Genomic DNA, 26,983 nt, shown 5'->3' on the forward strand with positions numbered 1-26,983 from the left:
TCTTCGTGTATGTGTGTATGTGTGTGTGTGTGTGTGTGTGTGTGTGTGCGCGCGTGCGCGCATGTGTGTTTTAACTGGTGATCATTAAAGCATTTGGACTTTGTTACATTATGAAGCAGCAATATGATAGGCTGTTAAATGGTGAACATCCCAGGGCAGGTATGCTTGGTTTGTTTTGCAGACATGTTTGTACCACATTTAATGAAACAACATGAAAATGCTAATGCTGGTGAACTGTCATTTCAAGAAGACAGAACTTTCTGTAGTGAATATATCGCAGAACACCAGGCAATCTGCCTCTAACTAGCAGTACTACAACAGAGAAACTTCCAGAAAGATAAATGCGCTGGGTGCAGCAGAGATAGTGAGAGACCTTTGTGCAGCCAGACTACCCTCTCCTCTCCAACACTCAAGAAGCTCTGTGCTGTGGCTACATTGATACTAAAAATCAATATTTCTTCCCTCAGGCATACCTGATTAGACACCTAACTACAACTGGGTCAGATTCTCCATTCTGGGAATTTAGAATTGAGTCTGAGATGCTTTCTAGAACCTATATTAATACTTAAACTCATTGGCCATGTAAACTAAAGGACTGATTTAGTTAGGGAGCTTGTTTGCAGAGGAAAGAATGAAGTGGGTATGTCTACAGACAAAAGATTAGCTTGGGATAAGAAACTGGAGGAATAGAAGTCTTGCTTCCAGGTGCCTTGCAGATTTGTAGTTCCAGGCCCTGTGAGGTCTTGCTGTGCTTCTAAGCTGGATCCATGAGACAGCCCTCTCTTATCTTTATAATAAATATTCCTCCTCACTCTCTTTAACCTAAGTTGAGTGGATTTATATTATTAAAAATAAATGATCTTTGTAATCAGATTTTCAAAAAAAGCACTTGGGACCATGTATCTTCTCTCTGTTCCAAACTTAGGAAAACCCCAAGACTAGGTCAACCTACTTGTCTGCCTTTCCAAATATATCAGAGTGGCTGAATCCTGCTAAAGAAAAATCAATCAAGTAAGCAGATGGGGTTGTCACAAATTCATGGCTGCCAGCCCCAACTGTGCGCTCAGCGGTGCTCAGTAAGATGCCAGTTCCTCTACTCAATCTTCCCATTGCCCCCTGTCACCTTGCAGCTAACACCCGATCACTCTAGTCCCATCCATTGTGGCCTTGTGCAAAGAGTTGTCTCTGTACTTCCTGACCTCCACTGCAACATGGCTTCCACCAGAACACACTACTGAATCTGCTCGAGTAGGGGGCATCTTCTACCTGCTTGTTACCAAATTCAAAACCTTATTCCTCCTCTTGCCTTTCAGCAGCGTTAGACATTGAAAATATTAAATATCCAAAAATGCTCTAGGGTGCCACACTCTGCTAGTTTTCTGCCTGTGCTTCTGATGGCTCCTTGTCTGTTGTCTCTCACTCTGCACATCCCTTGAATGTCGATGTTCCTCAGGCTTTAGGCCTTGGCTCTTCCAATAGGACACTATCCCTGAAGGAGCTTATTTGCTTCCACGGCTTGATGGTCTTAAGACTGATATCTCTAGTTTAGGCCTCTTTTTACAGTGCTTGTCGTGTATTTCTAACTGCATACGAGAGACCCTCTCCACTGGAATATCTTTCACATCTAATGCAAAACACCCTAAACTAAATCCATCACACCTCTCTCCACCCTTCTCTTTCACCTGGGTCACTGCCATCACCCAATCCCTTGTACAAACCTAGAACCAAGCACTGTCCTGGACTCCATTTCTGCCCTCGCTATATGAGTGCTCACAAAGTCCTGTAAATGCTATTTAAAAAATATCCCACTACCCATCTACACGTTGAGGCCATCATCGCCTCTCACCTGAATTACTGCAGAGCCTTTTAACACATGTCCCCGACTCCAGACTTATCCAAAAATGCAAATTTGATATTTCCCCACTTCAAATACTTCCTTGGCTCCCAGTAATCTCAAGATAGAGTCTAAACACTTTGTAAGAGTCATTTTCTGGTTTATTTCTCTGGCCCATTTCCTAGCATACTTCGCAGCAACATTTCCCTAGTTTGGTTCTCTAGCTTACCTTCAGAGCTTTCACACAGGCCACTCCCTATTCCTGCAGCCATCCTCACCCTGCCCTTCCACTGGCTAACTCCTACTCCTCTTCAGGTTATTCTAATATTTACTACTTTTAGAAAGTGTTCTTGAACCCCTAAATCTGAGCTACCTGTCCTTATTACATTCTTCTAGCCTGCACTTCGCCTTCTAAATCAATTATCACACTGGCTTTACAAATTTTTTTATTTATCTATTTTTATTGAGGTAACACTGGTAAATAACATATAAATTTCAGGTGTACACATTATAATTTGATATCTGTATATTCTACTGCATGCTTACCATCAAACGTCTAATTTCCATTAGTTACCATATATTTGGTCCCTTTACCCATTTTGCTCACCTCCGGCCCCCTTACCCTCTGGTTACCACCATTCTGTTGTCTGAGTCTATAAGTTTTTGTTTTTGTTTTGTTTCGTTGTTCATTTGGTACTTTTTTGATTTATATGCCACATTTTGCGATGACATGGATAGATCTTGAGGGTATTTTGCTAAATGAAATAAGTCAGATGGAAAAGGACAAAAACCCTGTGACTTCACACTGGCTTTTTACTCTTTGTCCCTTTGGATTCCAGACTGGCAGTGGTTACATCTGTCTTGCTTACTGTTGTCTCTGCAGCGCTTTGCAAGGGTGGTGCTCTTAAATATTTCTGGAAGGAGTCTTGTTGGAAATGTTTCTTAATTTGATTTATTAAAGGAAAATAATATTAAGATTATTAAAACATTTGGATATGAATGATTGTTATACTGCTCCATTTGCATATGCTTTAGAAAGAGTTATACTATCTGGTATATATCATTGCTTAGGACCAGTGATATATACCTGTGTTGTCACGTCTATGTGTTGTCACGTCTATGAAAACCTGAGTGTCAAGTCTTTAACAATGTATTACTTTGACTCACAGAATCTTTTTTGGTAATATATCTCATTATGAATTTAAAACTTACGTTTCACTTGTGTTAACATGGTCATCCTTCATGGAATGTCTCACTTAAAAATTAAATAATTGCAAGGTTATTTATTCTAAAATTTAGGAGTTATATTGGGCCCAAGATTCAAGGAAAAAAGGGAGCAAATGTAGACTGTATTTTAGAAATTCTCGTCTATCTCTCCATTCTGATTTAGACAATTTTCCAGAACTTCCAATTATTTTCATTAATGCTTAAAGCATTCATTACTTTAGGTAATAATAGACACACACAATCATATATATATATTATATATATACATATCATTAAGGCGTTTACATACACTTAATACACCCTAATACCATGTGCTTAATGTTGAACACAATATTCCTCTTAAGAGAAGCTTTTTCAAACAAACTGATCATGGGTTTTACTTTCAGAATTAGTTAAAAAGCAAACTAACCAAAAAAAAAAAAAAAAAAAAAAGAAGCCCTGTAGCATGTTGTTTTCCACAAACTGAGATGAAAACAGTGTCAACCCTCACACTCCTGCTTCCCTCCTATTTCTCAGACAGACAGAGTCCCATTCTTTAATCATGATGAGTAAGATCCTCAAGGGTGCCAAGGCAGGGGGTTGCAATAGGGGACCGAGGGGCATTCACTGGGAGTTAGTGCAGTGGGAGGAAGATGTGTGCCAGAGCCACACAGACCCAAGGTCAAATCTCAGCTGAGGCACCCAGAAGTTCTATAACCCTGGACAATTTGCTTGACCCTTCTCGGCCACAATTTCCTATGGGAAAAAACAATACTGAATTTACAGCACTGTTCTGAGAATTAAATGAGGTTATGATTATAAAGTGGTTAGCATAGTGCCTAATAAGAAGTAAACACTAAAAAATGGTGCTGTAATTATTTTTATACTTTTCACCACTCTAGAATTAAAACTAGAGGTAAAGGAGACAAAAATCTATGCAAAGATGAAATTGTAAACATCTAGTTATTGGTTGCTTTAATTATATTTAGATCAAGCTACACAGTAAATCACTTGAGACTATTCTCAGAATAAGAATAATAGCATGAATTCCTTGGGGAGAAAAAAAGGAGCACATTTTAGAGTATAACTGAGAAGTTGTACTTTTTAATTAATGTATGGTCTTAACTGCTACTTCTATTTTATTTTTTTAATTACTTTATTTTTGCTACCTCTATTTTAAACCTAAAGAAAAAGAAAAAAATTGCCGGGTGTTGTGACTGTTTTTGTTACCCTTAAACCAAATATATCTGCAAATTAATAGCTTAGGTTTAAGAATCAATTAAGGAATTAAAATCTTATTTTAAATAAGAAGAAAAAAATCTGTTTTAAAAAATATCTAACTTGGAGTCTTGTTATATAATGTTGGAAAACTCTAGGGTGCACTATCTACAACAGGCAATGCTCTTTTACGCCCACTAAGGTGTTCTGTGCCCCTGGGGTTTGTGAAGACAGGATATTACAGAGTGAAGTACAAGTGCAGTGATCTCACCTGGAAGTGGAGAAAGAACCTACCCTTCCTGACAGTTTGGTTTGCCACCTTCAGATTAGCTCCTGAAAGTGCTGTCTGCAAAAATCCCCCAGTGTTTTGGAAAACCCGAGCAACACTATGGTGATGCATGAGATTTCAAATCAATCAAAGGCATTCCTTCCTGAGATAGCTTTCTAGCAATTCCACTGAGAGCCAAAGGCCCACAAATAATGCTAACCAATCATGTAACTAGACAGCTTTCTCCCTCAGGAATTCTTAAATGTAGCATCGAGTGCCCAGTCGGTCAGGGAAAAGGTGATCTGTCAGTGCTAACATATAGAATTCACCACTCAAGTTTCTAAGAAGCAAGAGTGCTGCTCAGGCCCTGCTAACCAGACTTACTTCTTGATAAGTAATCTGACTAGTAACACGACATGAGTAATACATATAATCCCAGTTCTGCTATTCTCCTCTTTACTGTTGTGTCATTAGCATTACTTCTGATAGAAAACAAAAGGATGGAAGAGGATGGGTAAAGCATGACAGAAAAAGGCAACTAAATTAAGCTAAATTAAGACAGCTATAACTAATACCTGTTTACCTGTGGCATATGGCTATAAAATCACAAACCTCACTTACCACATTAAAGTCAAAATAGAGGATTTATTTTAGATCAAAACTTTCACTTATCAAGAATACATACATACAGAGTAGTTTTCTTAATGAGGAATCTACAACTGGTTAACTCTGACCTGGTATTATAGTTCGTCAAAATTCTTCTTCCTAGTCCCCAAAGCAGGTCCATCTGAGTGTCTAAATTCTAGTACCTTTACCTTAATAAAACCTAGAGTGTAATTCTCTAGATCACAGGTGGGTGGAGAACTACAACCACAGAAGCAAAACTACTGAATCTTAGACTTTCAGGCATTTCTAATGGCATCACATTACAGAAGCATTAAGAAAGAAATAGATGAACAGCATCTTCCGTCCCGCTCCCCCAGGGCAACTGTTGTTCTTAAACCTCTGTATCTCAGTTCTTCTTGGAATAGGACTCTTGGAAAATATATTTTAGAATAAGACTTTTCTATTTATAAAATTATAATTGTCTATTTTCAGTCAATCTTAGAAACATTTGACAAGGCATAGGAAATACAAATATCCTTTGATTTTGACTTTTCCTATTTTCCTTACCACTAATGGCAAGCAGATTTAAAATGATAAGATTGAAAGCAATAGATGGGGGCAGGGGATAAAAAATAGCTAGAAAAAAAGGAGACTAAACTATCCTTGTGCCCACGAAAGAATACCTTTACCTCTGTATTAGTCAGTTTTTCTTAAAGAAATCCCACTTTGAAATCTATCATGAAATAACTTAAAAATTAAAAATAGCATCATAGATCAAAAGCTTTCTATTTAGGTTGAATCATAAGAGCTTAAGTGTTGTCTCATGTTAAGACTAAATTCGGCCAAAATGTTCTTCAGAAAGTCTTTAAGAATATAATGTTCCGATAAAAGTAAACTTTTAGAACATTAGTTGATGTTCTGTTTCCAAATCTAATCCTCCAGGCATAGACTACAAAGTTAATAAAGAGCAGATTAAAACCAACCAAGAACAAATTATTAATTCTGTTTTCCATTTCACTCTTCAATTCTTGTTTTAAATGCATTAGGAATCTGCTGGCGACATAAAGCTGTAGCAGCTCTAATATTCAACGGATCTTATCACAAAGAGTGTAGACACTTCCTAAATGAAAACACCATATGCCTAATTACTGAGCTAAATTTATACCCATAGCTATCTCTGAATGAAACATTTTCAGCTTTTCGGCTCACAAAATACTTCTTTCTATGCCCTTAAGGTGTTTCTCCAGATTTTATTTTTCTCTTCTGCTTCCCGTAACCTCAAATCTGAGTATTTGAGTGACAGCAGGCCAGGAAGCCAGAGGTAACTGGACACTGATGGACACCTTGGTTTTCCGAAGGATAAGCATCACTTCTATGAGATAACAATTGAAACAAGGCAAAAGAATACCTACTTTCCTGCCACAGGAAGCAGGGAGTTTGGCAATAACAACTAAGGGAAGGTGGTAACAGCAATACAAACTATTGGTTAACACAGCAATTCTGCAGCCAAAACTTCCTTTTCTTTCCTGGAAATAACTTTTTAAATCCAGTTACTTATGAACAATCCCTTTTCTTGAGAAAAGTCCAAGCTTATTGTTTCAATCTCTAGTTGCTAATAAATATTGTTTATTAGGTAACATCATATGCCAGACATTGTGTTGGGAGTCACATACATTTTCTACTTTAATTCTTATAACTTTACAAAACAGATTAGCTCCATTTCACAGATGTGGAAAGGGAGGCTCAGAATGGTTTCTATTCAGCCGCACTGACTCATAATCTGACTATAATTTTCATGATATACTTAAGTTGTTTCTCATTTTTATTATATGTAAGACAAATTGCTTTCCATTTTTAAATTCAGGGCCATGAACCTATGGAATAGAAAAAGGTGTCTCCACACTTAGGGGGTCTAGTTGGAGGATAACATATATCCATTAAATTAGCAACTCATGGGCCAAAGATAGAAATAATAAATGCCACAGGGATTTGGAGAAGGGAGAGATCAGTAAAGGTTGCGAATGTGAGAGAAAGTTTCATTGAAGACATGAAGTTTGAGTAAGTCAGGAGATACTCCATTCGAGAGAAATAAACAAGGCAAAGCCCTAACTTTGGAAACAGTAATATGCAGTTAGCTAGAAGAGAGAGTCCCTCTTAATCTAAGAGATATGACACAAGAAGCAAACTAAGGCAGATTTATAGAAGACTATGAATGTCACCCTAAGAAGTTAGGACTTCATTCGAGAGCAATGGTTTTCAAACTTTAGTCTCTAGACCAGCACTATCAGCATCACCTAGGAACACGTTAAAAATGCAAATTATGTGACCCACCCAGATCCACTGAATGAAAAAGTTTGGGGGCAGAGCCCAGCAACCTGTGTGTTAAAACACCCTCCAGATGTTTCTTTCAGTGCTAGCTACTACACAGGAAATGGAAGCCCACTAAAACCTTTGAGTTGGGCAACAAGAAAGAAGTGATCTTTTAAGAAGATAATCTAATTGGGATCCTCAGAATGAATTAGAAAAGGGACCATTTGCAAATTCATAAAATTCAGAGAGATTGTACTATGCAATGATTTATTTGAGACAGTACTTTTCAGGAGATAAAATATTAAATTAGGAAACAGAAGACCAAGGTTCTTTCTTAAAATAAAATACCTTCTTATAGAGATAATTTTCATTATATTCTAATTTCTCTTGTGGAAAATAACACCCAGCGCGTGGCTTTTCATTTTAGTGTAGTATTGTAAGCATTACTTATAAAAACACCATTGTCCTTCAAAAATTTTTGTTGGGGTAGGAAAAAAAAACAAACAAACCCAAACTTTGATTAGGTGTACCACATATAAATTTGAAATACAAAAAAAAAGACGGCTCTCACTAGATGTAGTTCACAACTCTAGATAACGGACAGAAATGAATGAAGACTTTACTAAAATTCAAATCACATACAGTAGTCCCTCTTATCAATGGTGGATACATTCCAAGACCCCTATCAAACCCTATCTATACTGTTTTTTCCTATATATATATACCTAAGATAAAGTTTAATTTATAAATTAGTCACAGTAAGAGATTAACAACTAATAATAAAATAGAACAATTATAACAATATACTGTAATAAAAGTTATATGAGTGTGGTCTCTAAAAATATCTTACTGTACAGTATACTCACCCTTCTTGCAATGATGTGAGAGGATAAAATGCCTATGTAATGAGATGAAGTGAGGTGAATTACAAAGGGACCTGTGACACAGCATTAGGCTATTATGGACCTTCTGATGATAAGGGTTACTTGAACACAAGCACCTTAATTTGGGGAAAGTTGACCTGATAATCAAGATGGCTACTAAGCGACTAATGGGCGTGGAACTTATACAGTATAAAGATGCTGAACAAAGGGAAGATTCACATCCCACAAGGGATGGCCCAAGATTCCATCCCACTACTCAGAAAGTGTGTAATTTAAAACTTATGAGTTGTTTATTTCTGAAATTTTCCGTTTAATGTTTTCGGGTTCTGGTTGACCTCAGGTAACTGAAATCATGGAAAGCAAAACCATGGATATAAATATAACAGTATATTGTTATATTGTTATAAATATAAAGCAGATTAACTTTTAAATGAAATAGAACTTTCATATTTAAGTAAGTGCGGACCTTCAAAGGAAACCTCACAATTTATTTCAGCTGTGTTACATCTGCTTAAAAGACTATTTTATGAACCACTTTCATAACCAGTTAACAAGTCATTAGGAAAATGAATAGTTTTTCATTTTATAAATCATTCTGAACACAATCTTTAAATGAAACTAGGAGAGGTGTTCCTTGCATGGATTACTCTCTTTATTCACTAGATCTGGTTATGAATCGCTTTAGACTGTTATAAAAAAAATCAACTCTTCCCTCAAAAGACAGCAGCCTGTAGCCCATGAGGCTATGTAGAAGGGGCTCAAAGACGAGTGGATACTACTTTTGGATTATATGATTATATAAAGGTGGGAGAGTGTCACTCTACCTGAGTAGCCTCCCTTGATATATTTGTTTAAAAAAGGATATTTATTCAATGAATATTTACTGGGTCATATTATGGGCAAGGCCCAGGGCTAGCTGACCTGGTGGATGAATAAGAGGAAAGTTCTTTCTCCTGTTCTCAATATGGTAGTTCTGGAACAGATTCATGGCTATGAAGACCCAACATCACAGATTCTTGTACTCTTGGAGTAAGAAAAAATCAGAAGCACTTCTAAACTGCACTATAGTTTTATCTTATTACTGCACACTTAATTAATCATAATTTTTATTCACCCCAACTGCTAAGCAGCTTTCAACAGTAGTTAATAAATCATCATTTTTTATGTTCTTCAATTGACACCCCCACTTTTTGTTTTTAAGTTATCGAGTTGTTCATTACACACTCTAAACTGAGTAATCCCTAGGAGGATTAAATAATGAAGACTAACCAAAATGTTTAGAATGAGTGAATGTACACAAAGTATTACTAGATACCAATTATAAAATACACTTTTTACTACATAAAGTTCCTTTTACACTTAATAAAAATGCCTTATAAAATTGCTGACTCGGGCTACTAACTCTTGAAAACACAATATGAACTGCTGAGGCATTTCTAATCATAAGATGAAAACCTGTACTTGACTAGATACATTATAACATTCTGCACTGCTAGTTGACAACAAAAAAAACATGTCTTAGAGAATAGCATCCTAAATATTCTAAAATTACTATCATCTCGAACCACAATTTATAAAGATAATATAGTACATTTATGTCAATCGTTATTCATCATGTTAATGCAGTCTCAAAGCCAAATTTAAACGGTTCTGGCATTTGGCAGACTTTTGTGAACTAACCAAGGTCAGAACATAAATACATTTTGAAATCTGCAGCTCTTCACTATCTTAAAAGGTAGGACTAAAAACACATTATTAGAAGGAATGAGCAAAATAATAAAAAAAAGTCCAAAACCATAAACAAATCATAATTTTCTTTTATTCTAGAATAAAATACCTTAGACAAAATGCACGTTTATCCTATTTAAAACAATCTCTCAAAAGATTGGCCTGACCCTTCAGGCATAAAGATGTATGCCGTTATTACCATGAAATTTTATAAATGATTTCCTTTTTGTTAATTTTTCTTAAGAATTCAGCTTTCTAAGACTTGCCATCACTAAAATCACTTCTGAAATTCTACTTGAACTATTTTTGATCATTATAATCTTAAAATATTAGAAAACCATCCTGAGGAATTCTAAAAAGAGAAAGATTCCCTCCCTCCTTCACCAGATCTCCAGAGATGCCACACCTTCCTCAAATAGCTAATGCAAAAACCCAACTATAACTTAGCAACGAACTGAGCCCACAGAAGCTGATTGGGCCTTAGCTGAGGCAAGTGGGTTGTTCCAAGGTGCTTGGTAAGCACAACAGTCGCCCTTATCTGTGGTTTGTTACCCATGGTCAAAAAGATTAAATACAAAATTCCAGAAATAAACAATTCATAAGTTTTAAATTGTGTGCTGTTCTGAGTAGCATGAGAAAATAATGAATGTCTCGCCTGTTCTGATCCTGGCATGAATTATCCCTTTGTCCAGGGTATTCAGGCTCCATAAACTCCCTAATCTCATCCTTAGTCACTTAGTAGTTCTCTGGGTTGTTAGATCAACTGTTGCAGGATTATAGTGCTTGTGTTCAAGTAACCCTTATTTTACTTAATAATAGTCCCAAAGCACAAGAGTAGTGATGCTGGCAATTCAGATATGCCAATGAGAAGCTGTGAAATGCTTTCTATAAGTGAAAAAGTATGCATACATAGGAAAAAACATAGTATATATAGGGTTTGGTACTACCCTATATATAGTTTGGTTTCAGGCCCCTACTGTGGGTCTTGGAATGCATCCCCCATAGATAAGGTGTGACTACTGTGCTCCTATCTATAGAGTACTTTTTACCCTTGGTGTCTACCCAGGGAAGAGGCAAATTTTGTTGTAAGCTTTTTTTTTAATTAAATACTATTGCCTTTCCGGACTTTGCCTACTTTGAGAATCTGTGTCCCTCTGGCCAGCTTGTTAGATACACCTTCTCTGATACTCCCATCCCTCAGGTCTCTGAGCTCTGCCTTCTTCCCATTCTTACTCCTTTAAAAATTTTGTTGTTGTGTACAACTCACCAGCCAACACAGGAGAAAATGTTGCTCAGCAGCAAATTAAATATACAAAATACTGTTTCATCGCCTATATAATTAATAAAGATTCAATGGACTACATTCATTATATTACTGGTGGACGTGTACACTGTTTTTGGAAAGTAATCCCTCAGGATGTACTCTGATCCTTTGACCGATTCATTTCCTTCTTTAGGAATTTAAGGGGAAATCCTCCTTGTGGGGGTGGGGGCAGTAAAAAATGAGATGGCAACTTAATGGACAAAAGTATTTAGCTCAGCATTTTTATAAAAACAAAAAACGACAATCTAATTGTTTGAGTCCAAGGAAGTGATTAAATAAACTGATGCTTTTTTTTCATACATTATGCTATCATACAGTGACACTTTAAAAGAAAATGAAGAAACATGTATATATAGTATGGTTACAAAACTGTGGAAAGAAATAAACCATATGTGAGTGTGGGGAGTAATGTTGACACTACTTGTGACTATTATAGAATCGTGAAGGATTTTTTTCTTTTTGCTTGTGTACTTTCCAAATGTTCTTTTCTAAGCAAGCATTAGTTTATAATGAAATAACATAATGAAAGATACTTGTTCCTTCTACAAACCTATTCTTGCCCTTGCTAGGACAAATCTCAAAGTATAACAATTTCTGCTGGGCTACTTTAGTGATGTACTTTTAACAGCAGCCTTTCAGAAGAAATATATCAATGAAAAGAAGGCACTGATGGTGAACTTTCAGGCAGGTGGGAATGAGATTTTGAGACTGGGCACACACTCCTGTGCTGCCTTAATCATCCCACTGGTCTGTCCTTCTTTTTATGCCCTGACAGAGCTACAGTTAGGAAATACATCCTTTTATTAATTCCAGCACAAAATCTTATGAAAGAAAAACTAGGCTCAGTCATGGCCCAAACATCAACTCAAGAAAGCTGGATATGGCCACTGCCAGCGTGGACCTAGAGCCCTGGCCTTCTATCTTTTGACCCTCTTGTTCTTCATAGGACTTTAGAAAAACCATTCGATGAAGGATTTGGCAGATATGGAGATTCCAGCAATAGTTCCTGGTCTCTGGATGGCTTGAGTTCATGTCTCAACTACAGTCACTCACAGGCTGTGTATATCAATTATGCCACACCTTTCTCATAAACTGCTGGCCCAGGCAAACAGGCGTCCCCACCGGTGTTGTAATGAAGATTGTCTTAGTACGTAGTGTGCTGTTATTAAACCATCCCTGCAGAACTTGGTGTCCTTCATCAGGTTTTCATCCCCTCAATTCCAGGCCTCCTCTCATACTAAGCACCCCCACACTAATAACTGGTAGCAGGATAATCTAATGAGAGACCTACATATAAACACAAGAAAAAGTACAAATGAAAGTTAATTTAATGTAGCCTGAGTGTCACTGTATGACAGGACGTAGAGCAGGAGTGTCAGAAAGTAGTGGAGCAAATCAGGGACTGGGCCTCTGATAAGCGAAAAAGCCAGGGAGACAAATGGACTGACAGGAAAAAGGAAGTGAGAGCGCCATTCTAGTTGCAAAAGTTAAGTAAATACAAAAGATTCCTGGGCTTCTTAATTTTATTATCTCTGTTCTGGATTATCTGTGGGACTGCTGTGCTCTAAAGTACCTAAAGCAACTGCCAAAGTATTTGTGACAGAAAAGAGGGTTGCTGACTTTTAAATGCTCTTAAACCTTAATCTTATTAGGTTTTCTTTCAAGTACCTAATGATCACAGAAGTCTTTATCAGGACTTGGTGTGGGTGGGGCAGTGCTGCTGAATTCTTCAGAGCCAAGAAATTAGCCATATTGCTTTCCCAGGCAATACCTTACGCAGCAAAGACATTTCATCTCCCTTTAGGATGGTGGCGCTGGAGCTTGCTGGCCTGCCACTCAGGGCCAAGGATGAAAATGGGGGACCAGGTCCGCCAGCCTCCAAAGCATGTTCTCATTTAGAGCCAAGGTATCACAGGCTTAGCAAGGCTTGGGCACTCGGAGGCACTGCGGGAATCTCAGAAAGTCACACCTCATGGGCCATGTTTCCCATATATAAAATGAGTATTGGGTTCCGGGATTTCTGAGGTCTTTCTGGGCTTTAAACCCTAATAAATCTAAATTCAAAGCTCTCAGAAAAGGCCAAAAACTTTGAGTTCCGCAGCACAACTAATTGATGTGATTTTTTGACTATAAGATGACAGACGGAGCTCTGATTATAGAATTGATCATAATTATATAAATTTTTGCTAAATCTAAAATAATCTCACATCTTGAAAACATCCTCCAAAGACAAAACAGGTTAAAGTAAACTTTATTCAATCTCTTTATTTTGGGGAACAACTTCAGTGCTTAAGGAGGTAACTCAAGAACTGTGATAATTCTGAGGAGATAGTGCTTCAGTAACAAGCACATCTGTGAGAAAGAGACAAGTGCTTTAATATGTTTTGAAGTACAGAAGCTGAAGAAGTATAATTTTAAGACAACTAAAGATTTTTGAAATCTGGCAGAAATCTGAGAAAATCAATGTTGACAGTAGCACAATAAAATTATAGCTATCTGGAAAGATCATCTTGATGAACTGGAAATGTATCTCTTTATGCATCAAACTTATTTGAACTGTTTTTGATAACTTTTTGAAATTTCATTACCCACATCCCTTATTTATTAAATGGTATATGAAACAATGCAATCTTGGCTCGCCAACTTTAGGTAGTGATTAATAACAGTAATAATAGCAAGTAGCATTTATTTTACACTCACTGCATGCCTGATGCCATTCTGTTCTGTGGGGACGATCACATTTAAGCCTCTGATCCAAGAAAATGGGTGCTATTATTACCCCTTTTTTACACATGAGAAAATTGAAGCTCTGAAATATTAAAAAAAAAAAAATGCTTAAAGTCACAAAGCTAGTAAATGGAAGAGGCCAAATTCAGACCCAGGTCCGACTCCAGAACTAGCCCTTCTCACCACCACTTTGCTACAAACAGATGGAAAGGGACAGATAAGAGCATCCAGAGAATTTCCAGATCCTACTCAGGTAAAGAGAATGGTGTGCTTTTCCCACCAACAGAGGGGTGGGGAGATGGGTGAAAAAGGTGAAGAGGATTAAGAAGTACAAACTGCCAGTTACGGTATGAGTCATGGGGATGTAAAGTACAGCATAGAGAATATAATCAATAATATCATAACTAATGGATTCAAGACTTATCATGGTGATCACTTTATAAGGTTTATAAAAGTCTAATCATGATCTTGCATACCCGAAGCTAATATATTGTATGTCACCTGTAACTAAAAAAGAAATTAAAAATAAGAGTATGTACATTTATAGTTTGAAAGATCTCCCATGTCACCACAACCCTCTTCTCTAGGCCACTTCTCTTCTCTCTCTCTTTTTTCTTCCTCATCCCTCATTGTAAAGAATGTCCAACTGAACGATTACAAATGCCTCTGATTCCTGCAGAGATTTTTATAAAGAGAAAAAGTCAAACTTTCCCTGGGCAGCTTTAAAAAGAAGAAATTTTCTAAATCATGCCACTAGTAAGATTTTTTAAAAATTACTATAATTAATGTAACTTAACTAATAAGAGCTCAAATTTATAATTCTGCAGAATTATACTATATGTGTTTTGTAGTTACTATACATTAGGGTCTGCAAATGATGAATATAGACTATCAATTTATATACTTCCTTGGCATTTTATTTAAGAGGCAAGCCGTGTCATGATAGCGAGCAACACTCATCAAGAATTGGGTTTCTATTTTCAACTCTACCACTACCTGGCAATGTGATTTCCAGAACAATCTGTGCACCAGTGGCCACTACTGTAAAATGAATGAGTTGAGCTATCTCTAAAGTTCCATTCAGAACAATGCTTTATAACTTAAGAGCATACATTTACTTTTAAAAATCAGAGTTATAATTTTTATGGCATATTGTTGGTAACAAAAAAAATAATTTGTAGAGTATGTGTAAAGGATCTTTAAACAGATTTAGGAGTGAGGGGAGAGGGGTGGGGGTTTAGAGATAGTTCAATTACTTAACACTAAACAAGGCACTAGGCTAAGAACACTAAGTGAAAAATCAAGACTTAGTTTCCTCAAAGAATCTCTTCCTCAAACTACCAAACATAGGTTTTTCCTTTATCATGTTTGTTTACTTATAGACCAGGCATTTCATAACATCCTGGAGCTCACAGGTTGGCTGCTCCTATTTTGACCAATCAAAACTCATCTTTCACACAAACATTTTTCTGCTTTTGTAGGTTATAAAGAACTTAAAGAGGCCACAGGTTCTCTGCTGGGCTTGGGGGTATAAGCAGGCTCTGGTGCAGTTCTGATCTACTTATGTAGAGGCTTAACCTGGTTTTATTGCATTTCACTTCATTGAGCTTCACAGATGTTGCATATTTTACAAATTAAGGTAAGACCTTCACCAGCAAAATTATTACAACTCGCTTTCCTGTGGTAGTCTGGAACTGAACCCATGATACCTCTGAGGTATGCCTGTATACTTAAGCCCTCATCACTCACACTGACCTTGAGACACATAATTTAAACTCTCTCTAATAAAGAATTTGTACTACCATAAATCATGAAATAATTTAATACAAATATGTTAGTTCTCCACTGAATTCCAACAAATTCGAATCTATAAAAGGCACTTTTTTACACACATGAAATACTAGGATAAATTTCTCAAGATGGTTTAGTTTATTAGCTAACCTAAGAAATACAGATGCATTGACTCAAAAACGCATTTTTTAATCTCTTTTCATATCCTTAACTAGGTTGTAAGTTCTAAATACAGCTCCTTTATATGATTCTTAAATTACCTGATAAGAGAAAGACAATATTTCTCTCAGACAATTTATCAGTAACTTACAAAAAATTAAGCTGAATATAATTGATTACATAGCAATAATCTTTTCTTGCTTTCATATATTAATGTTCAGTAGTCAGCATCTACTCCAGTACTTACACTGTTGAAATCTTAATTTATTCATCTACTTAAAGAGAGAAACCTTTACAAACAATCTGCAACCCACCTGTTCTGGGGACGGTCAGAGTGGGGAAATCTTGCATTTGCCCACGTTCAAGCAGAGTGTTTCAGAGCAGGGTGAGCAGAACAGGGAAGGTAAACCACCCAAGGGTATCTAAGCTCCTTCGGAGTCCAGTTTTCAAATTGTGGCTTTTATTATTTTGCAAATATTATTTTCCACATCAGAACTACCCATATGGATAAACTGGGAAGTTTCAAAATACAAACATTTTAATCTGTCAAAGTAGATTATTCTTACATCCGATCTTTAATAAAAGGGTTACTTGTCAATAGTTAACATAAATTATAGACTCAAGAACAACCTAAGGCTGGTGTATGGCCTAAAAATATATTTTAACTATTAGCCATTAATATGAAACATTTCTTTAAACTAATGATTATATAAATAGGTCTGGAATTAAAAACTAAAGCCTGTTTTGAAAAACCTAGAGAAGCCAACAGTGACTCCACAGCTGACCAGTCCCAAAGCTGTCTGTCAGACCCCTACCTCCATCCCATTTCGGTTGGTGAGATCTCTAGCCTGAGAAGGGAGGAGTCCCCTCTGACAATTTGACTGTCTTCAGCTCCTATCACTCAGAGACTCCCATAATTCCAGAAAATGAAAAAAAAAAAAAAAGATTAGGGCTCTAATCATAAAAGACAATGTGGGTTCTTTGTGTAGGCTAAAACAACAACAACAACAACAATAACAAAAACAAAACTTTTTAATTTTAAAAAAGGGTTGGGGTACATTGGGAAATGGACGGTTTTTCTAAAAATTCCATGGTACTATTTTAATTTCTGTGCTTCATCATTCTAACACTATATATGTATTATAAAGTTCAAGAAAATTCTACACTTACTTTATTTACAAAGTTTTCATTGGATTTGTGTGTGTCTTAATTTCAATTTTAAGTTTCACACCAAGATTTACCATCCATCAAAAATGTACTGAAAAGCAGGTAATGATTTTTGTGTGTGTTTGAAGGGGCTAGGCAATATCCTATTTGAAATTATAGACTGTTTCCTCTAGGCCCAAGTTGGTTAAAAATTTACCATAGCACCAGTAACAGAACTGTGTTGGCAGTATAAAAACAGTATTGGCTGTCTTTAAACAAATTTACAAAATAAAAGTTTGGCTCAGAAATTATAGTTCAAGCTTGCAACATATTAGGTTTGCCTGTATCTTCTAAATTTTAACTGTAGTACTATAAGTATGTTCACGTGTGATAGAGAACCTAAGTATATAAAGAAAACTAGAAAATATAGGAACAATAAAGATCAAAATTGAGGCAAAGATCCATTGGTTCATGACGAGGAGCCTATGGTGGTACTTGAAACTGAATCTAAATGTGTCAAGTCCAGTGCCCTGTTGATATGGGCAACCGCTCTTTCCTCTCTAAAACAGAACATTTACAGCCCAGTTTTAGAACAGCATCAGTTACCTTTTCTTCTTTTGGTTTACAAAGGAGCACATCTGCCATAATCCATTTCTTCCTGTTAGCCTTTGAATAAATGCTGAAGCTAATTATGCTGGCTTTTTTTTGGAGGGGGGGGGGAAGGGGATTGGTTCTCATGACAACATGGAATTTTAAAGAACACTTTTAGTTCTATCACTTTATGCAAGACTGGGCAATTTCAAAAATTTAGGTGCTAAGATATTAGCATCACACAGACACAGAAAGCTACATAAATTTCCTTTACATGATTAATTAAGATTTTTTGCTTTAGAGACACAGATAACATGGATCTAATAAGGAAAGATGTGCATACTGTCGATATGCTGCCCTGAATTGACTGCTACTGTTCCACTACTTCTGCTCTAAATGCACTTTTAATTGCTATTGGTCAGTACCAAAAGCTTTTTAACATCCATGCATCTTTAATATTTTAAATAATTTCCTTAGACAACAGTGAGCTGCACTAACTGGCAGCTCATAGGAATTTAGAGGCATGAGATGTGTGAATTACACTGCTTCAAGCTTAAGGGAAATATAAGCAGATATAGACTTGGGGCTAATTTACCTATGGGTTTTGGTTGGATATTTTTAAGGAGGCTGGGAGATGAAGAGTGGGGGAGATGGTTGGTGAGAAGTAGAGTTTTTTCCACCTCCCTGGTTTGGTAGCCCTGACAGAATTTCATGAAGGGAAACAGCTAGACAGAAGTTGTCAAGGAGAGTAAAATCCATTCTCCCAAGTCTGGGAGGCTTCTATGCTTGAGAAAGGGTTTCAAAGCAGAACTGCTGATGGGCTGTGGAAGAAAGGTCTCTGCACAGGAGGGACGAAGGCATTCTACCTAGGGTCAACTGACAGGGACCCAAATCTGCTTTAATTTGCTTATTACAGCTTAATCAAATGTACCAGGTCTTAGAGTAAAGTCACAAATTCTATGACAATCAATGATCTCCATTCTGTAGCCACTCAAACTAAATACCACTTCACCACCTCAAAATTCTGTTCACTGCCTGAAGGGGAATCAGGAAGCTTCTTCTGATTATCTACCCAATGTCAAAACACAAAATTTATTTCATAGAAACTCTGAAATTTTTAAAAATGACAAAAACATTACTTCCATTCATAATGTATTTTAGAAATCTGAATCAAGATGTGGGATGAAATGTTTTTAATATGGTTTCTACAGCTCTTGGATTGTTGCTGGCATAATTTCACACACGAGAATAGCTGTGAAAGGAGGCATGTCCACAGAGAGCCTGGTGACAGGTGACTGGGAAGGAGTCAGGGCTTCAAGTCCCGACTCGGTTACTAACTGGTTCTGGGGCTCTGGGCCCTTCAACTTTCATATTTAAAAGGACAGTCCGATATTATTTTAAGGTCCTCTTCAGCTTTAAGCTAGTCATGAACTAATCATGTTACAAGTTCTAACTGAAAATTATGAAAAAGACATTATGACTAATCAAAGTCCATGTTTATCCTAGATGAAGTTTATCATTGTACTGCTGAGGAGGCAAACCTGTTGCATCACATGAAATACTTTTTTAGTCCCCCCTACTACAGGAGAAATGCAAGAGGCAGTAGGCTAGCTTTTTCAATTTTTCATTTTTTTAAAAAATAAAGTGTGCTCCCACGATAGCAAGTTCTCAAGTACCACCTTCATAGTCTTTAAGTACATACAGGATGCCACTTGGCAGAATGGGGCCACATGACTGAACACTGGGGTGTGCTGGCTTACTGTTAGAATCTTTTTATCGAGTGATTGATGCTTTGTGTTTACATTCAAGCTTCATTTCAAAGCCATGTTCAAGTCTTATTGGGGGCTGTTTGGGACCTTCAACTGTCACTGTTCTCAGGGACTATTAACCGTGGATCAGTGAGCGAAAGAGGTTTGCACACCACCTGCCCATGTGTTTAATACCTACCTCGCATGGCTTATGCTCACCCAACATGCAAGTTAGAAGCAATGGGGATTCGATCTCAGGTGGTAATCGGCTACATCTACTATAGTACTGAAAAAAAGAGCCTTTGACACTGCACCTGGTGGAGGTGGAAAACCTCCATGAGGGTCGGAAGGGATCTCCAGCACAGTGCACTCACCTCTTTAATCTTTGCCCTCTTCTCTCGGATGGCTGCGTCCGCCGGCTCCCGGCCAACCGCCCCGACGGGGGGCACGAAAGCCACTGGGGGCAGCCTCCTGAACACCGCCTTGTCACGCAGCTGGTCCTGGGCCACCTTTTCCTTCTCCAGCAGGATGTCTCTTTGGATCTCCTCGGGCAGTTTCTGCAGTGTCTCTTTGGCTTCCCTGAGAGCCCGCTCGTGGTTTTCGCGGATCCTGGCCAAATTGTCCTCCAGGGCGGCCGCGGGGTCCCCGGGCGCACCCTCCTCGCCGCGCCCAGCTCGCCCTTCCGCCGCGTCCTCAGCGTGTCCCCCGGGCCCGGGCTTGTGGTCGGCGGCCGACTGCAGGGCGGGGCTGGAGTGGAACAGGACCCCGCTGAGCAGCTTGGAGGAGTCGGGCAGGAAGAAGATCGCCCCGAAGCAAAGCGTGATGAAGGCGCTGAACACCAGCAGCAGCACGAACTTCTCCGTCAGGCGGAAGGCGGCGGGGCCCGACCCCTTCCTGCCACCGCCGCCGCTGCCGCCGCCGAGACCCCCGCCCAGGCCACCCCCCACGGGGCTGCTGAAAAGCGGCAACAGGCCCCCCACCGGCATCGCGCCCGCCGCCGCGGCCGCCTGGCTGCCCGCTGTCCAGTGGCCCTGCGCCGCGCCGCTCAGCAGCCAAACTTCGCCGCCGACCGGCGTCAGCGGCTGCGGGTCTGGGTCCTGCGCATCCAGGCCGCCCAAACCCCTCGTCTGGGCTGCAGGTATCCCCTTGGGGAAAAACTCCCCTCTGGGTCTTCTTCCTGGGGTGGCTCCTTTGGCAAACAAGCACGCGCGACAGGCAGCAGGATGCAGACCCTGCGGGGAGGGAAACAGTAAAACGCAGTATTTACAATGATGGTGACAAAGTTTCCAGCGGGTCGACTCCCTCTGACCGCCGCGAGAGCCGCCAGGACAGCTCTCCCTGCGCGGAGTCGGGAGTCCGGCTCCCGGCACCGCCCTCGGAGTCCGCTCTTTGGACTTGGGGTGAAGTTTCCGGGTCCCAGGGGGCGGGGTGTCCCGCGCACACCTGGAGCAGGGCCGCGTGCGGGCACCTCCTGGAGAGGGCGGCGCACCTGGGGGCTGGAGGGGCGCGGTGTGGGTAGGGGGCTCGTCAACTTCGCCCTCTCCCCATCTCGGAGCTAGACTAGCTGTCTCCGCTTCCCAGGCGGCGGTGAGTGTGCAGCCCGGCAGCTCCGCAGCCCTGGGCGCCGCTTTGCTGGACGAGCGCGCCGACCCGCGGGCGAGCTGGAGCGAGCAGGGTAGCACGATGCCCTCCTCCGCGGCCCCGCGAGCACTAATACCGCTGCGGGTCTCTGGGCGGTCGGAAACGGGGGCGGTAACGCGTCCGGAGAGTGATGGCATGGCCGGGCCAATCACGCGCCGCTCAGGGCACCTCGGGGGCGGAGCCGAGGCGGGGAGGAGGCCGCGCCGGGCGGGGAGTTTACGGGAAGCGCAGCCTCCGCGGAGCCCCGCCGGGGGCGGCAAGGTCGCGGGTCCTGGAGGCGCTAGGCGGGCGGGAGCGGCGGAGGCCTCCGACGAGAGGCGATGTGCAGCGCTCGGGGTCGGGGCCTTTATCCTGCGCTGGCCTCTGTCCCGGGTCCCGGGGGGTGGTGGTTCTCGAGTTGCTGAGGAGGCGCCTGAGCTGACGCGGAACCCCTCTGTCGCCTTCTGGACTTGTGCCCAGTCCCGAGGGGGTCCCGGGAAGGGCGGGGTCTCCAGGAGAATTACCGGACGCTGGATCGTTAGGAAGCACGTCTTTTCAAGAATTACCTTCTTTCCCCCCGCCGATGCCCCCTATCAGTTAAACCAAAAGTCCCTAGAAGAGGAGATGTGATCCGGTGAGCTTTTGAGCTCCCTGGTCTAACATCCTAAGTCTTAGTTTTGTGGTTGCTTAGACGTCTTCGTGTGCATCCTCTCCCACTTAAAAAAAAAAAAAAAAAAAAGTGTGTGTCTCCCCCACCCACACCCACTTACAAAATTCATTTACTTCATAGAAGTTGGTCACATTTTCCATTTAAAGAAGACAGTTTCATGTTGCCAGAGCTGCAAGTAATAAATTTGAACACGGTGTTGAAATTAAGTCTTGGATTTGATTACTTCTATGGAAGTAAGAACTTGGTCCAACAGAAATTGTTTTCAAGACAGTATTATTTTCCAAAATGTGTTCGTAATTCCCCTGTTGCTCTGCAAATAAAGAGTTATCAGGAAAAAGTTGACTAACTTCCCATTTCTGAAAGCTAGTTTGTAGCAGCCTTATCCTATCCCTCATCCTTCTTAGGAAACATGATTTTAGCTCTGTTTCTGCTTGTTGTCTTAAAACAAAGGAAACAGCCGGCCCTTTTTAGGAAGATGCCCACAATAGTTGTTTTCAGGCGTTAGACTGTATGAAAAAATATAAAAGTAAATCATAAATCCTTATTACAGTTTTTATTCAAGTATTCATTGTAACCATCATTATTTGTTGTACATTTGTTTTATGTGAGATGAGTCATACATCTAAAGTTTCTGTTGATGGAAAAATATTGTTTGATAAAGTCGACATTATGACTTGGTTATTTTTGATAACTGCCGTGAAATTCTATGCCCAGAAGAGTGCAGCATACCCAAGCAGGGTAACAAAGTTTAGAAGGACCGAAAAATAAAATAATCATTTTGTAAAATAACTGAATGGTAATTTTAGTTTCAAAGTTGTTAATAAGCCGAAAAGTTTGAATCGCTGTGAAATAATATTGTTTCCAACAAAATCCTTAAAACTGAGTTACCACATGGGTAGATTAGTAACAGATAATGATTAGGGTTAATTATCCTATAAGCCAATCTCTGTGATCTTCTTTTTCAGAATGATTAATTGTTTTAACTGTTATGCTTTAAGAATAGAATTATTTCTTATAGCCACAAAAATATTCAGAAACTTTGATTCAAACTTTGAGTGTATGTCAAAAGTAGATTTGATGAAAGGTTATAAACCTAACTGTACTTCTGGCACCCTTTAATTTTGATACCAAGGCAGTTTGGACATTTAACCTATCCTCTACAGTGGAAACATTCAAAATTTAGCATTTGGACTTAAAGATAATTTTTTCCTCTAAAAATTTTAAATTTGATTTATCTATATTGTGTTTAAATATTTCAAAGTGACTGCTCTATTTATTTCTGTTTACTTTTATGAAACTTATTTTAAGATTACTTTCTTATTACCGGCATTTCTTATAAAACAGAGATTTATTATGAGTGAGGCTTGGCTTTAATAATTTGTTAAACAAGAAATTAGCATTGGTGGTTGATTATGGGATACATATTAAAGGCTGCCAGTCTGTATTATGGAGTATGAGAAATAGGTGGGAGTGCTCGTATTTGGGCTAGTGCAAGCTTAAAAAAAATTCAGAGAGAAGGTATTTTAACAGATATGTCAACTAAATTAACCATGTAAAAACCCTTTAAAATAACCATGCAAAGCCCTTGATATTCACAGTAAGGGACGAGGACAGAATGATCATTAAGTAAAAATATGCATTTTGTAAAAGCAAAACCAGGCACTTTGCCTTGATTTCAATACTGTGAGCATTTAGCATTCTACAGTTGAAAAACTACCTTGTTTCCCAAGATAAAGCAAAAATAAAGCTGACTGGTTCCCAAATAATAAAACCTTGACTATGTCCTATAAATCCAGACTCCCCATCATATCTCCTCGAAGATATGTCATGATCTTTGTGAATACCATGATTTTGATAAAGTTTCTGTTTTCTCATTATTAATAGCAATGTAAATTTAGCAACCTTCGTAATTTTGTGTGTGTTTTTTCTCTTTAAATACTTGCTATGTTTTCTTATTTTGCTAGTCAGTCCTGAAGTATGACTCCCTTATACCCTTTGCTAGTTTGCTTGCAAACTTAATTCTTACTTTTTCCTTTCCCAATGCTTATCTGTCTCTCTCTCTCTTTGATAATTTGTAAATTTTTGAGTTTCAAGATAACATCTTTAGAATCAAGTAATTTTTTAAAAAATCTGGTTTTGGTTAGAGATATCCACCCAAAGTACAAAGAAATTCTCAATTTATTTGGCTGCTTGGATTTCTCTATTTTTAAAATTACATTTAACAAAGGGCAGATTTAACTTTTACATTAACATGCCTAAAATTAAATATAACAATTATAAACAATGTTACAAAGGGAAAAGTGACAATATTTTTATAAAAACTGTGGTGAATGAATATTTTTACAAAGTTATAAGTTCTCAGAAATTAAGGTATAAAAATATTTTTTAGTAGGAAGTTTCTAGAAAGTTCTTGGTAGCAGTTTATGGAAGAATCCTTTCGAGAATTTGTGTTCTTTGTCTTAAAGATAAAAAGTAATCTAAAAGAAATGACTTTAATAGATGTGTAATAATTAACTACTGAAATTTTCCAACAAGTAAGACTTCTGATAAAATCTTCCTACACCTATAGATAATTTTCTAATTGTCTTCAAATTCCAGGTCAGAATAGGTTTTTGCTTTTATTTTTTAAAAAATGTAATATGCAAATAATAATTCGTTGTGAACTTTAATCTTGAAATTTCCGTACTTCAATGGACAACTATGAATTTTACATGAGCTTAATTAAGATGGGAATTAACTAAAATCTTATAATAAATTATCAATAATATTTATGGTCATATAAGGGGCTATAGTAATATCTCTATTTTTCTCCTCCTCCTCAATTTACTTTGAACTGCCTGAGTACTAGATTATTTTTATAGAACTCCAATCAACTTTGTGTGTATGTGTGTGTTGGGATGGGGTGGGGTGGGGTAGGTAGGAGGCTGAATCCAGGAGCCCCATCTCTCCCTGAATGCTCCTGTTGAAAGATCTGTTTTTGTTTTGAACACTCATTTTATAAATATTAGTAGTCTCAGACATGACAACAGTGTGTCCCACAAAGTATTTGTGCATTGGCTCTTTGGAAACTTTCATAGCCTTTCTCTCCATAGAAACAAAGTTGTAAATGGTGCTTTGAGTTGCTAGTCTGTTCTACAAAGATCTAAGACCCTAGGGAAGAATAAAATGTTGGAAAAAAATACTGTTGCAATGCTAGTAATCAAAGTAGCATTAAATTAGAAAGTGTTTTATTTATCTTGAATGATGGAGCCCGAGGACAAACAGATTTATTTGGAAGAAGAGGAGATATAATGATTGTTTCAGAAAGATTCTAAACCAACTTTCAAGGTCAGAAAAGTTTATGGAACTACTTATGTACGGTTTTCCCTCACCAAGTATAGCTTTCTTTTGATTTCAAATGTATTAGTAGTAGTACCTTTATGGTGTTTTGTGTGTGTGTGTGTGTGCGTTTTTCTTTTTTGGTCTTGATTTAATTAACAAAGGGTCTGAAAGAAATAAGCACAGAGAGAGATTTTACCAGAGGTAACTGAGCAAGGGTTTGAATGAGAGAATAATTTATTATAGAGGACATACATGTCCTTGGCTGTGTGACCATGGGTCATAAGTCACCTATCTCCTGTATCTCTCATTCTTCATTTGTAACATTGTTACTTCAAATTAAATGATATAATTTAAGTGTCTGGCACAATAGGCATTCAAGAAATTTAATTCAATTTCTCCCCTCTCCTAAAAAGAGAATGTCAGGAGGGGTGAAAGAATAGTGTCTGTAGGATTCTTATAAGGAAAAACCAGAAAGGGGTGGCAGGGAAGAAATTTGGGGTTATGTGGTTCTTCACATAGTGGTCACTTTTCAGCTTCCATCCTCTATTTAAATAATATGCACTGGAGGAGTGGGGCGAAAGGACAACCTTAGGCTTAGTAGGGGAAGGGTACTATAATGTTTCTCCATTCTTTGTATAAATAGAAACAAAAAGTTTACCTATGAACCAAACTTTATAGTTCCTAAAGCCTTGAGAAAATGAATGATGTCAAAGTCTCAGAGTGAGAAGAATGATATTGCTAATCAGTGCTTGAAGAAACAGGAAACCACAGATTCAGGACAGAAGGGCTGAGCAGAGAATGCCAACAATGACCTTTAGGAGCCCTTGTGTATAAAATGTTTGAATTTTATAACTTGAGGAGAATATACTATTTCAACTGAGTGGAAACTAAAGGAAAAAGTTTCTTTCTATAGCCAGAGAAAGATACAAAAATTTTCCTTAGCTTTTAATTAATTAGATACATTTTCAAAAGAATTTTTTCTTAAATAATTTTTCTCTCCATTCTCTGTCCCACTAAAGATCATATGCATTTCCAGAAAAACCAACCAAACTCAGAAAAAGAAAAATTATGATACGTTATTCTGCCCAATTGAAAATTTTTCATGAATAAAGGGAAATGAAACCACATGTGCCTGTTCTTATTTTGGAGAAACTACCAACAACTATGACACGGCAGCACTTGGCTTCCCAATTTCATTGCAGAATACATGTGCTGTTTGCGTACATGTTAAGTCTTTCATATTGTCCTTCAGGACAGAACTTGTTTTGGCCCTGGGTCTCTATGAATGGATAGGAATTCACTTGTGATTCTTTGTCCACGGAACTTATTTTTCAAGTTCACATGGAACATTCTCCTGCTATATATAGATTCACTTAGGATCTAAGCTAAAAGCAGGTCTGTATTGAAGATAGCACTTGAACAAGTGTCTACTGAATGTATGAATGTAGTCTCTTTGTTTGATATAATTAATGCTGGTCTGGACTGTGGGAATGAGAGGGACATACCAAAGTTAACATAGGAAAAGAAAAGGGAAGAATTTCAACCAGTGACCATATATCTATTAGACTGAATGGTCTGGAACTGGCAGGGTCTCATATAGGATTTATATAGATTACTGGGCTTAAAATATGTTGAGTTTGAGATATTTAATCTGGCTCTTAGATTCTAAACAGTCATGAATATCCACCGACATCATTGAGTTCTCCAGTTTCTCTCAAATATTAAACAGGTAAAATGCCTTTTACTATTATGATGCTATCATATCTTGAACAGTAACCTACAAGAAATTAAACTATCAAGTGCCAAAAAGTCCCATCCATTTTACATTCTTC

General features: G+C 38.4%; 1 protein-coding gene across 3 annotated transcripts in view; it reads right to left on the minus strand.

The window, feature by feature from the left end:
- The window catches only part of MAN1A1 (mannosidase alpha class 1A member 1), a 140,347-nt gene extending 119,095 nt beyond the window's left edge, over positions 1–21,252 (minus strand). Inside the window, exons 1-2 of one of the 3 annotated variants that reach the window (XM_039871427.1) lie at positions 21,030–21,252; positions 19,915–20,772 (exon numbers count right to left, since the gene is read on the minus strand). In XM_039871427.1, the coding sequence (XP_039727361.1) occupies positions 19,915–20,526 (612 nt within the window). In that variant the 5' untranslated portion in view covers positions 20,527–20,772; positions 21,030–21,252. Of the gene's footprint in view, positions 1–19,914 lie in introns of all 3 variants that reach the window. The other 2 variants (XM_039871408.1, XM_039871418.1) reach the window with 2 other exon arrangements.
- Positions 21,253–26,983: the final 5,731 nt, after the last annotated feature.

Source organism: Pteropus medius, unplaced genomic scaffold, assembly GCF_902729225.1.
Source record: "Pteropus medius unplaced genomic scaffold, Ma_sr-lr_union100, whole genome shotgun sequence".
Classification (NCBI taxonomy): Eukaryota; Metazoa; Chordata; class Mammalia; order Chiroptera; family Pteropodidae; genus Pteropus; species Pteropus medius.